We start from the raw sequence: 12,482 nt of genomic DNA on the forward strand, positions 1-12,482 counted from the left end.
CTCCCACCGCGCCCACCCTCACCCCATCTTTTCCTGGAAAAAAAAATCTCGCTCGTCTTGGTTCTCGATCGACATCCCCAATGACGATCTACATCCCAAATGACACGCTGGGGAGGGCGGGGGATGTTCATTGTTACATAACGATGTGCAGTCGCCATGGGCCCACGGATTTGCTGGGTGGAACCCGGGGCCGAGGCAAACGCAGGAAGGAGCCTTGCAGAGTGTGGCTGTGCCCAGGGCTGGGTTGCAGGGCGCGCGTTCCCTTCCGAGCCACGGCCTCCTGTGGATGCACCAGGACACACCCATCCGCAGGAGGGAGATGTGGAAGCAAACGCACAGGGGCGGGCGGAGGTGTGAGCCGGAGAGGATTTTATAGGACGAGCCAGGCTGCTCAATGGCGAGGGTGGGTAGTAGCTTTTCCTAAAAGGCCAAAGACCCAGGATCCATCCCAAAGGGCCGCGAGGGGGACCTTTGGATAGTCCCTGTTGGGAAGAAGGAGTCTGGAGAGAGGGGGTGGAGAGCACATTGGCTGCACGTCCCACATAAATCGCTGTCTTCCTGAATGAGAAAGGCAGTTTCATTTTGACAGTGTGGGGAGGGAAAAAAATGAAAAAGCAAACAAGACTTGATATTTTTTTTTTAAAGAGCGCCCCCTTCGACCCTGAAAATCTGGCTGCGTTATGGAGGACCTAGATAATAGCATGGTCTCCCTCGTTCCTCCCAGCATCACAAGGCAGCCTCTTATGTAAGAAGCCTTCTGGAAGGTACTAAGAGCGAACAGGGCTGTGATGTTCCTTCCTGTGTGTGTGTGTGTGTGTGTGTGTGTGTGTGTGTGTGTGTGTTGGCGCCGGGCGTCACAGGGATGGCTGCGACAGGTACCACAGCGAATGAGGGAGCAGGTGGTGAAGGGCAGGGCTTCTCTTTGCCTCCCAGGCACTGTTTATCCTGTCCAAGCCGGATCCTGAGCGGGAGTTCTGTGCAGACCGAGGAAAGTGTACTTGATCAGGTGACCTTGGGCAAGTGACGTAACCTCTCTGTGCCTCAGTTTCCTTAAGTGTCATGGGTTAGGACTCTCCATCCGCCTCGCTGGATTTCATGAAGGTCCTTACATTTACCTTATACAAGTGCAGGCATTGCTGTTGATTATCTCCACTTTCCCATACGACTTTCCCAAATCTACAGCACACTGAAGTGTACAGAATTTAACGATCTTACTGTTTTTCATTATGTTGCTTTGTAAATCCATGTGTGCATTTTTGGGTAAAAGGATCTTCTTGGGTCTCCCGGTTTATGTGTTTTTTTGCTACGACATTTGCTATGATATTTTCTTTGGCGGGTGCTAAATATAAATAGCACCTGCTGAGCATGTTGTTTTGTAACAGGTTAGAGTTAACCATTGTCAAGATGAATGCCATTCCTTCGAAATGTTTTGCATGTTAAGAGGGCAATCTGTGGTTTAACTTGTAACATTTAAACCCCGCGTGGAATAGCACACCGGTGCACACCCTCAGATTTTAACACTGCCTTCTGTCAAAGCCTTTGGAATTGACAGGAGTCATAAGGCAACGTTTTCATTATATCGTTGGCCCTCCTGTGCTGCTTGTCATATGTATTTTTTTTTACACTAATTATATCATAAGTGAATTGGCAATTTATAGTGGTGTTAGATTTAGAACTTGCCCTCTCATCTACTTCATCACAAAACTTTTCCTTAACAGTTTAATAGTTAAAATGGTGTATAATTGAAGAGTTTTTTGTGTTTTTTTTTTTCCTCTCTTTGCTACAATCGCCGTGATTTACCTCAAAATGAAATCGCACATATAATGAGCAGGCTGAATTGAAACCTTGCTATGGCGGAACCTAGTGTGTTTGTGTTGGGTTTTGCCATGACAACAGACTTTTGGTTAATTTTTCCCCACACAAAGCTTGCCAGGAATTGCCTTCCCTACATGTGGGTGTATTTTTTTTTTTTTTTTAATGAAGTTTAGCTTAAAGCCATTAAAAAGTATTGTCTTCTGGAAAGAGGGTTTTTTGTTTGTTTTTAAATCTATGATGGTAAGCTTTGAGCTTGTGTCAAATAGGTCCCCACGTACAGGTTTACCATTGTCACCGAACCTTCCCAAAATTGGCTCATTTTTGAGCAGTAAATAGATTTTTATTGATTTCAGAGAGGAAGGGAGAGGGAGAGAGATATTGAAACACCAGTGATGAGACATCAACCAATCGTTGATCGGTTGCCTCCTGCACGCCCCCCACTGGAGACCCAGCCCACATCCCGGGCATGTGCCCTGACCGGGAATCACACTGTGACCTCCTAATGCATGGGCTGATGCTCCACCCTGAGCCATGCCGGCTAGCTGAGCATCCCTTTTGAATAGTGAAATGTGCCTTTAATTCACTTATTTCAGTACCAATGCTCCTCATGGGTCAGGTATACATGGTGACCTTGGTATGTCTTTGTTTCAGAGTGATCGTCTTCTGATCAAAGGAGGTAAAATCGTTAACGATGACCAGTCATTCTATGCAGACATATACATGGAAGATGGGTTGATCAAGTAAGTGTATCTCATAGAGAAGAATTCGTGTACCTTCCAGTATTCCCAAGCATTTCCTACGGTTCACACACATAATGTCAAGCTTTAGTGACTTCAAAGAATGACTTAGCGTCGCTTTAAGCCCATTTCGATTGGTAGTAATTAGTGAATTCGAAAACTCAGATTTAAGGAACTCAAAGCCACAATTCAATGCCTACCCATTTCCTAACGCATTATGTAATTTGCTATTTTTAACCCAGGTGACACAATTTCTTCTTGTTGCCAGCTCAGATACTTGGTTTAGGATCCATTGCATATACTAAAGGTTCTCCTAGGACGTAGTTGTTTGCTTGCCTTGTCCAGTGGAAGGACACAGTGTGAGTAGACCCTTTTCTATCAAGATAGCACATCTGTTTTCTGAATCAAGAATTCAGTGGTTGGGCCAAAAGAAAACAAATTAAGTAACATAGACAAATCACTGCCTCATCCCAAGGGAATTTTAGGTTTCATTCTTTAAGTGCCAACAAACACCAATGAGACTGCCCTCGTGTTGCTTGTGTATTGTGTTACTAACAACAGAGCTGTTATTGCATGAGGTTGTTTTTGGAGTCTAGAGGGTTAAGCGAGCGGAGTGCATACCAGTATCCTTGTGCCCTTCCGACTGGGACAGCTCATGAGGCTCCAGAGAAATAGCACATCTGTTTAAAGACAAACATTGCTGCAAACGACATCTTTTGAATAAGCAGCATTCATCAAGTCCCACAGCAAACCATTCCCGAGCAGTGGAAAACTGGAGTGAATGTATGTGTTGCCTGGAAACTCACACCCTGATTTATGACCTAAAATAGGTCCCACCATTTCCACATTTAATGTTTTCTCCATGTGTGTGTGCCTATGACAATCTCTGCTCCAGGCTCTCACATACCATGACTTGCCTGTCCCATTCCCCCCAGTTCGAATCTAGCAGGAAGACACTGGCCTGGAAGTGAGCAAGCCTGGGGGCTATTTTTAGTCACCACTAATTTGATTTTGAACTTTATCCACTTCTCCTTGATTACTTTTTCATTAAAAAAAAAAATACAAACTGGTAGAAAGATGAAGCAGAAATATATTCTTTTAAATATATTTTATTGATTTTTACAGGGAGAAAGGGAGAGGATAGAGTTAGAAACATCTAAGAGAGAGAAACATCCATCAGCTGCCTCCTGCACAGCCCCTACTGGGGATGTGCCCACAACCAAGGTACATGCCCTTGACCAAAATTGAACCTGGGACCCTTCAGTCCACAGGTTGACGCTCTATCCACTGAGCCAAACTAGTTAGGGCCAGAAATATTTTTTTAAACATTGGAAATGAATTTATATCCTTCAACATAATGAATTTTTCTGCTTTCTTATCTGAGTTGCTAATGACATGCTTCCAAATTTTCAAACTATTTTAATCATAGTATTCACTTATTTATTTATTTTTGCTTCTCCCTTATTTTCTCTATGTTGCAAAGGATTTGGTGAAAATACTTATTTGTAAAGTGCCAACAGGTCTGGAGGAAATTGCTATAGGAAAATTTGCTCAACTATGTGTTTATCGAGAGAAAGTGCAGTGGCATTTTATGTAAATTCCTTGGGGTCTTGTTATCTTTCGATTGTAGGGGTTTTCTGGTCACTAAGCCTCTTTGATTAGGCCTCTGGTGCCTTATTTAACTTTTGTTTTCTAAAAAAGCGCTGTATTGCTTCTTAGCTGGTGGTAGGGAATGGGGAGTGCACATATATTATGAATAATCACAGTAACTGGAAATGTCTAGTGAACACAGGGACGGATAAGGTAGGGCTTGGTGAAGATGCCTGTCAGATTTCCTTTGATTCAAGGACATTTCACTTACCACCATTGTCACCGCCCTATTCGTGTAGGCAAATAGGAGAAAACCTGATTGTGCCCGGAGGGGTCAAGACCATCGAGGCCCATTCCCGGATGGTGATTCCCGGAGGGATCGACGTCCACACCCGCTTCCAGATGCCTGACCAGGGAATGACTTCTGCTGATGACTTCTTCCAAGGCACCAAGGCGGCTCTGGCCGGGGGCACCACCATGATCAGTAAGACAGCGTACAATCATAGTCTCTGCATGCGGGGGCCTTTGCCACGGGAGCATGAGTCTGTGTCGTTTGCCTTTTTCTTTTAGAAGCTGCTGAACCGGGCAGTGGCTTGACCTGCCACATAAGGGAGTGGGGGTGCGGGTGGCCAGGCAGTTGTCTTGTTTTCTTACTCGCATTTTCTGACCAACCCTGGCTTCTCCAATGGAACTTGAGAATACGGATCTAGAGGATTGTGGTGGGATAAAAGGAGTGGCTTCTTGCTTTCTCTGCCTGAGAACTTTCGGACAAAAGTTAAATTGCGAATGTGATTTGATTGTGGTTACTGTGAAAACACAGCATTCAGAGTAATCTCCAAAGCTACCAATTTTGAGCTTTTGCTCATAAGTGTTGGATTCTGATTTGTAAAGAATTCTTGAGGGTGCATTTCTTCGAAATGAGGATGGGGGTACAGCACATGTTGAACCAGGAATCTCGTGTCCGCTGATGAGAAAATCAGATGGAGGCAGTTCTTCCCGGCCTGGATTTGACATGAGTGGAATTGAGCAGTCCTTCTTGGAGAAGGCACCACAGATAATATATTTCTTAAAAATTCTCTATTGTTGAGACCCACACATAATACCGTGTTTCCCCGAAAATAAGACATCCTCCGAAAATAAGACATCCTCCAAAAATAAGACCTAGCACATGGAAAAATAAGACATCCCCTGAAAATAAGACCTAGCGCAACTTTGAGAGAAAAATTAGTATAAGACACTGTCTTATTTTCGGGGAAACAGGGTATTAATTGCCATGTAGATAAGAAAACTGTAATCTACAGCCATACCACCCTGAACACACCCAGTCTCGTCTGATCTGGGAAGAAAACTGTGCCCCTCAGTGGCCGGGTACTCTTCATGTTTTGCTCTGAAGGATTTATGCTTTTCATTCAGCCAAATCGTATGTCTCTTTCTGGGGTCACGGCACACACACGTTAGGAGTTTACTTAGGAATTGTCAGTTTTCAGCATGCCTACTGATTGCCCTTTGACAAATATTTTGTTTTTGAGGAGACAGGCAAACTGCATAATGGCCAGCAGACACATATTAAAAAAAAAAAAAAAAGATTTTAATCCAAGAGTGAAAGTCAACATACAATCTGTCTGAAAAGCTAACAGAAGACATAGCTATGCATACTTTAGGAAAACCTGTCTTAACTGGTTATTTTTCAGAATGATGGTCTCTTTACCTGTGACTTCAGGCTCTGTCTGGAAGTTTCCTCTTTTCTATCCTACCACCTAGAAGGACGTGGCCCTGCCTTGCCCTCCTAGTCTGAGCTCCCGTGTGTTTTAAATCACATGCTCACCTCCTCGCACTCTCTCTGTCCTGTTCTTCTGTGTGTCTGAAGGGTCAGAGACCACTCTCCTGCTTCAGCTTTCTCATCACTGCCCAGAAAGAGCCTCCAAGCTTAGGTCTTCATCCATTTTTCTTTTAAAATATGTTTTATTGATTTAAGAGGAAGGGAGTGGGAGAGAGACATAGAAAATCAATTATGAGAGACAATCACTGATCGGCTGCCTCCTGCACACCCCCTAATGAGGACTGAGCCTGCAACCCGGGCATATGCCCTTTACTGGAATCAAACCCAGGACCCTTCAATCCACAAGCTGATGCTCTATCCACTGAGCCAAACCAGCTAGGGCTCCTATTTCTTTCCGGCTGCACACATCACCTAACCTAGCGGGTGCATTCTCAAGGGAGGCCCTCCCCCCACGCCTTGGGACTCTGGCCTCGTGGGAAAGCCTGCTGTTTTGTCGCCATGTCAGTCAGGATGCACTTGGCACCACCGGGCATTTCCCTCCCTCCTCCTGCTGGGGACCCACACTTGGAGCTTGGAAAAGCACAGACTGCTTGCTGTCAGCCTGCAAGGTCAGCTCAAGGTTATAACCTGTCTCTGTGTGGATTCAGGTGGGGTCCCATGTAGGCCCCAGCATTGGTCGCCAAGCGTTAAAAAGCCACAACTCGTATTTCCTGAGGGAGTGGCCGGTGATGTCGGCCGCTGGAGGAATTGCTGGGCCAGAGCAGTGGAGGACGTGTTCCCAGCCAGGTCTCTCTCTCACACTCACGTGCTGTGTGACCTTGGCAAGTCACCTCCGTTCTTCGGGCTTTAGCTGCTCTTTGCCCAGTGAAGGATGCGCACTAGATGGCCCTGGGCTTTCTTTCCGGCTCCCACCGTGCAGCTCAGAGATAGTTTCCCTTTCATAACGTGCATTTTGTTCAACAGATACAGGACATTCCGGTTTTTTTTTTGTTTTTTTTGTTTTTTTTTTTTTTTGTGCTAACCAGTTTGGCTCAGTGAATAGAGCATCGGCCTGCGGACTGAAGGGTCCCAGGTTTGATTCCGGTCAAGGGCATGTACCTTGGTTGCAGGCACATCCCCAGAGGGGGGTGTGCAGGAGGCAGCTGATCGATGATTCTCTCTCATCGATGTTTCTAACTCTATCCCTCTCCCTTGCTCTCTGTAAAAATCAATACAATATATATTTTTAAAAATTCCGTTTTTCTCTCAGACATTCTTGAGAGACCCCAGCAGTCTGTTTCTCCTCTGTCATTCCTGAATAATGCTTCTTACTCCTTACACGGGGCCCATTCTTGGCCCCTTTCCTGCTTCTTGTCTCTTTTGTCCTCCCCTTTCCCGCCACCTTCACCAGGTGGGCATAGCCCTTCTTGCCAACGACCTGCCTTTTCTCTGCAGCTTCTTTCTTTCTCAGTGGCCGTGGGCTTTCCTCCCTTCATCCCAGGTGGTTGCTTCTGTGCAGGACGAGGGACCTCCTCGTGGGTCTAGCAGCTGGCCCAGGGACCCGGAGTAGCCAGCAGGTGGCCCATGGGCAGATGGGAAGGAAGGCACCGTGAGCAGTCAGTCAGACCGCCTGCCCTGCTCCGCGGGGCAGGATGTGATCGCATTTTATTGCAGGTGCGGGAGGCGTGAGAGAGGAGGGGGATTTAGTGGAGCAAACTCCAGAGAATGGAAGCCATCGCAAGTGGCAAGGATGTGGTCAGAGTGGTCCCACCCCAAACGCCACTGCTTTTACGTCCAGAGGAAAACGTTAGCTACACTGACACGTAACCACCCGCGGTTACTGACCTCTGTACATTCCCCCTAGCCTGCCTTTCCCCGCCTCAGGAGATGAGCGGTGATAATGCCGATGAGGAAACCGGGATTTTTTCCTGCTGGCGGCTCATACTTTCTGCATTTCGTGCTTTTCAGAGAAGGAGCCTTGCCCAGAACTAGCTTCAGTGACTTCCCTGGTATTCACGACCTGCTGCTTGGGTCAGATCAGAGCTTCTTTAATGACTTAAAGAAATGCTTAGCGATTCAAAGGCAAACTTGCAGAAACAAGCCATTGAAGCAAGCAGATCGGTGCAACGAAGCCTGCCCCTCCCCCTCCCATCTTTCTGGCTTTCTTCGAGCCATGTCGCCTGCCCCCTGCCATGTGTTTCCCGGTCCGAGGATCTGGGGGTGTCATTTCTCTCTGACACGACAGGGGAAAATGCAGCCGCATGTTCCCAGTTCAAAAATGGAGGTGACACGTCAGCAGCAGAAAATAATATTATTGCCACCAAACAGAGCCGTCCATTGAGACGCGCATAGGGAGACCTTTGTGTGCGGCGCTCAGCGCGGGGCAGAAGGAACGCCCTTTGCCCTTTCTGTCCAGCGATGGGTGGGCAGAGGTCCAGACGTGCTCTGCAGGCAGCATGCAGACCGGGCGAAGGGTCCCAGAGGTGGCACGGGTGCTGCTTGGGGAGAACGCTGCTGGCTTCCCAGCGGTGTGTTACCATCATCATCGTCAAGACCCAAGTCTCCTGGAAGCAGGTGGGGGAAAGTTCTCTGCACTTTATTTTTAAAATATATTTTATTGATTTTTTTTACAGAGAGTAAGGGAGAGGGAGAGTTAGAAACATTGATGAGAGAGAATCATCGATCAGCTGCCTCCTGCACACCCCCTACTGGGGATGTGCCTGCAACCAAGATACAAGCCCTTGACCAGCATTGAACCTGGGACCTTTCAGTCCACAGTCAGATGCTCTATCCACTGAGCCAAACCGGTTAGGGCAGTTCTCTGCATTTCAGAGAGGGGAAGACTGAGGCCAGAGGGCAGGGCGCAGCTTGCCTACCCTCACCCTGTGCTTCGGGTGACAGGCATGGAGCACACACCACCACCGGCGGCAGGATGACTTGACTTTCAGCTTCAATTGCCTCAACTGCAAAATGGGGAAAGTTGTTTCAAATACTGGCTTGGAAGCATCCCCGCGGGACCCTGCCGTAGAAGGGAGCACTCAGATGTGATGTTAGCGTTATCCACCTCACTTTAGGGGCCAGCGGCCTCCCCTCCCTGTAGACCCCCCACTCGCCCTCTCCCTTCTCAGCAGAGCCAGAGAGGAGGGGCCGCGGCTGCAGGAGGGTCTGACCGGGCATCTGCTGGGAGCAGGGCTTCTCCGAGCAGGTCGGCAGCCTGTTCCGGTGTCACCTGGTGCATCTTAAAACATTCAGTTCCTGAGCCCCACCCGACCTGTCCCAGCGGACAGTCTGCCGGTGGAGCCTGTGCACCTGCGTGGGGACCCGGGGATTGCAGTCGGAAAGCATGGATCTTGGTGGGGTGGGAGGTCCATGCCAGCTCTGTGGATTCTAGATCTCCAAGGAGCGGGAGCCACAGCCCAGAGAGGGGAGCCTGGCTGCCATTTCTGCTAACCTGGGCACAGCACGCCCAGGGCTCCCTCCCCTCCCCGCGGTGCCAGCCAGCAGAGATGAGGACGGGACTGGAGCACAGAGAAAGCCAGGACAGAGAAGGCTGCCAGCTGGGAAGGCCCTCTTTCCGGAACTCCGGGCTTGTCATTTACCTACGGGGTGTGGCTCCTGGGCGTGCCCCAGGCACCTCCGTGCAGCCATCCCCAAGCAGACTCACCATCTTTCTCGGGCCGCCCAGCCTCACAGAGGGCTGTCCCCGTTGTCATGCTGGTCTAAGCCCAGTCACCCCTGCTGAATCAAGTCCGTTTTGTCTGTTATCTCTGGCACCCATCCCTGGCCTGCCCCTGACTCAGACCTCTGTCACCTCCTCCCTCTGAGGAGTCTCCCGCCCCATCCCGGCTCTGCAGCTTGGGCTCATCCGTCCGGCACATGCTGATCCAGGCTCCCTCCTGAGACCCTGTGTGGCTCCTCCTGCTCCCGGAGTGCAGCCCGAGGCAGGGCCCTCCGTGACGTGGCCCATCCTGCTCTCAGCCTGGCTCACTGTGCCACCTCAGTCACAAGGCCCTAACCTCCACCCCCCTCTGCTCACGGGAATCTTTGTTACCCCTTTAGGTCCAGGCCGGCAGCTAGGCAAACATTGGGCCTTTATCCACGGCCCCTAAGCCATCGCCCTGTGTTACAGTTTGATCAAGGCTCTTCTGTCTCTTTCGTTTGAATATTCCCCACCCACCCAGCCCTGCCACTCCTGAGGCACTCCGTGACTGCCTGCTGTTGGGTGGATGGATGGATGAGTGGATGGGTGGGTGGATGGGTGGATGGGTAGATGGATGGATGGATGAATGGATGGATGGGTGGATGGATGGATAGATGGGTGGATGGGTGGATGGATGGGTGGGTGGATGGGTAGGTGGATGGGTGGATGGGTAGATGGATGGATGGATGGATGGATGGGTGGGTGGATGGGTGGGTGGATAGATGGATAGATGGGTGGATGGGTGGATACACTAACAGGACTTGGTTTTCTGCTTCATCTGAGTGATGCCAGAAGCCTGAGAATCCTGGGATGGAAGAGGGTTTATTGTCTGATGGTTGCTGCCTCTTCACCAGTATCCTCGTTTCTGCTGGGCCCTCCTCCCCCGCCCGCTCCCCGCCCTGCAGTTAGCTGCTCTGTTGCAGCAGTTGGGGGAGAGGCAGGAGGGGAAAGTGCAGGGCCAAGCATCAGCCTGGCTGTGGATGGAGACTGCCCCTTCTGTCTGGATCCTCTGCGAAGGCAGTGGGACAGCAGCTCTCATGCTGGTCGTTAGTGAGAGAGCTTGTGTCTGCAGGCACAGGGTCCCCTCTGTTTGAGGAGTGGCCCTGAGTGCCATGACAGACTCCGTGGTCCTTCCCCAAACCCCTGGGCTTGCCCCCGCTCCTGCAGAGCCTCGCCCGGGAGGCAGGCGGCTTGCCCATGGGCGAGGTGGCTTCCCAGGCCCCGCTGGCTGGCTCTGCTGGGGAGACGTGGCTCAGTGTTCCTGTGGCACACCCACTGCTTGTCATTTTTGCATCCATGTGGCATTGGGTTTGCTCCCTACTTCTGACGAGTACACGTGTGAACACACACACACACACACACTATAATGTGAATGTATCTGTAATTGATACTTTGATGATTCCCCTTGCATCATTCATTTGACTCGGGTTAGAAAATGTTTACAAAATAGCCCGACCACATCAGACTAAAGTTTCCAAGTCCAGGACCAGAGCTGTCACCACAAAATGTGCCCGTGGCCTGGCGATTAGAAAGCCACGCTATCCGGTGGCTGCTGGAGTAGGCTGCCTGCCTGCCTGCCCCTCCTGGGTCCTCCCAGGCCCCACGGGGACGAGGTCACACACTGCGCCTGAGGACACCGGGGCCTTCTGCTGGCGGACACCCTGGGGCAGGCCTCTCAGGTGTTTCCGTGCAAATCTCACCCGCGAGTGGCTGGAGGGAAGAGGCCGTCCACTCCGGGGGTATTGGCTGATCGCCCGCCCCGGGGGAGGAGAGGGAAAAGACGATGTGTCCTGGGAGGGGCCAGCCGGTGTTCCTGGAAGCCAGGCACACGCTTCCCCAAACGCTTTCCCCCTGACGGAGGCCGCCGGGGGCTCCCTCACCAGAGCAGGGACATTCCCGCTTGGGTGCCGAGGCCCTGAGTCCTGGACATTGTGCAGTTATCCTACTGCCCCCTGTGTTCCTGGCCGGGCTCCAGGCCTGAGAGCTGGGAGCTTTGGAAATCACCCCGATCCACAGAGAGAGGGTGTCTTCTCCTCTCCAGACGGCGCCTGCATCCTCCCCTCCAGTTCTTTAAAAAAAAAAATAAATAAATAAATAAATAAATAATCTTTATTGATTTCAGAGAGGAAGGGAGAAGGAGAGAGAGATAGAAACATCAATGATGAGAATAATTGACCGGCTGCCTCCTGCACACCCGTCACTGGGGATCGAGCCGGCAACCCAGGCATGTGCTCTTGGCTGGAATTGAACCTGGGACCCCTCAGCCTGCAGGCTGACGCTTTATCCACTGAGCTAAGCCAGCCAGGGCCTCCCCTTCAGTTCTGATACTGCCTGTGGGTGCACCCAGGGGTCGGGAAGTCTCGGTCCTCGGATGCTCCCAGAGACTACGCCCGACTGCATCTGCGGGATGTGCAGCCGGTCCCTTCCTGTCAGCCCTGGTGCCCAGAATGACAGCGGGAGCCAGGGGAGGTGGCGGGGAGTGGAATTGTTAGGGCTCCACAAAGTCTCGGGGTGCGAGGGACAGGCTTTCAGCATCCCAGGGGCTCAGGGTCCTGTGTGCTAGATAAGAGCCTGCATGGCACACACATGTCTGAGGGCGCCCTTGGTCTGTGCCCGGCTGAGTCACCTGGGCAGAGACTTCTGGACTGTCACTTTTAGGGGCCCCCAGCATACGTGGAAACTGACCCTGCTGGCAGTGGGATGAGTCCTCGTTGCTCCTTCTGTTCTTAATAATATTTACACTGCTTTCTGGGGCCCCTTTTTCTCCCATGGACCCCTCCAGCGGCAGATAAGACTGATTAGAGCAGAGCTGCTCTGGCTGGCGTGGGGGGCTGCGGGGGAGCCTGGATCTTTGCTCCCTCACTCCCTGTCCCTCCCTGGA

At 50.6% G+C, this 12,482-nt stretch overlaps 1 protein-coding gene across 2 annotated transcripts in view; it reads left to right on the forward strand.

The window, feature by feature from the left end:
- DPYSL2 (dihydropyrimidinase like 2) overlaps positions 1–12,482 on the forward strand; it is a 113,938-nt gene that overhangs the window by 42,066 nt on the left and 59,390 nt on the right. For both annotated transcript variants that reach the window (XM_084884812.1, XM_084884813.1), the window contains exons 2-3: positions 2,467–2,555; positions 4,442–4,626. In XM_084884812.1, the coding sequence (XP_084740938.1) occupies positions 2,467–2,555; positions 4,442–4,626 (274 nt within the window). The remainder of the gene's footprint in view (positions 1–2,466; positions 2,556–4,441; positions 4,627–12,482) is intronic.

This window comes from Pipistrellus hanaki (assembly GCF_964339955.1).
Source record: "Pipistrellus hanaki genome assembly, chromosome: 5".
NCBI lineage: Eukaryota > Metazoa > Chordata > Mammalia > Chiroptera > Vespertilionidae > Pipistrellus > Pipistrellus hanaki.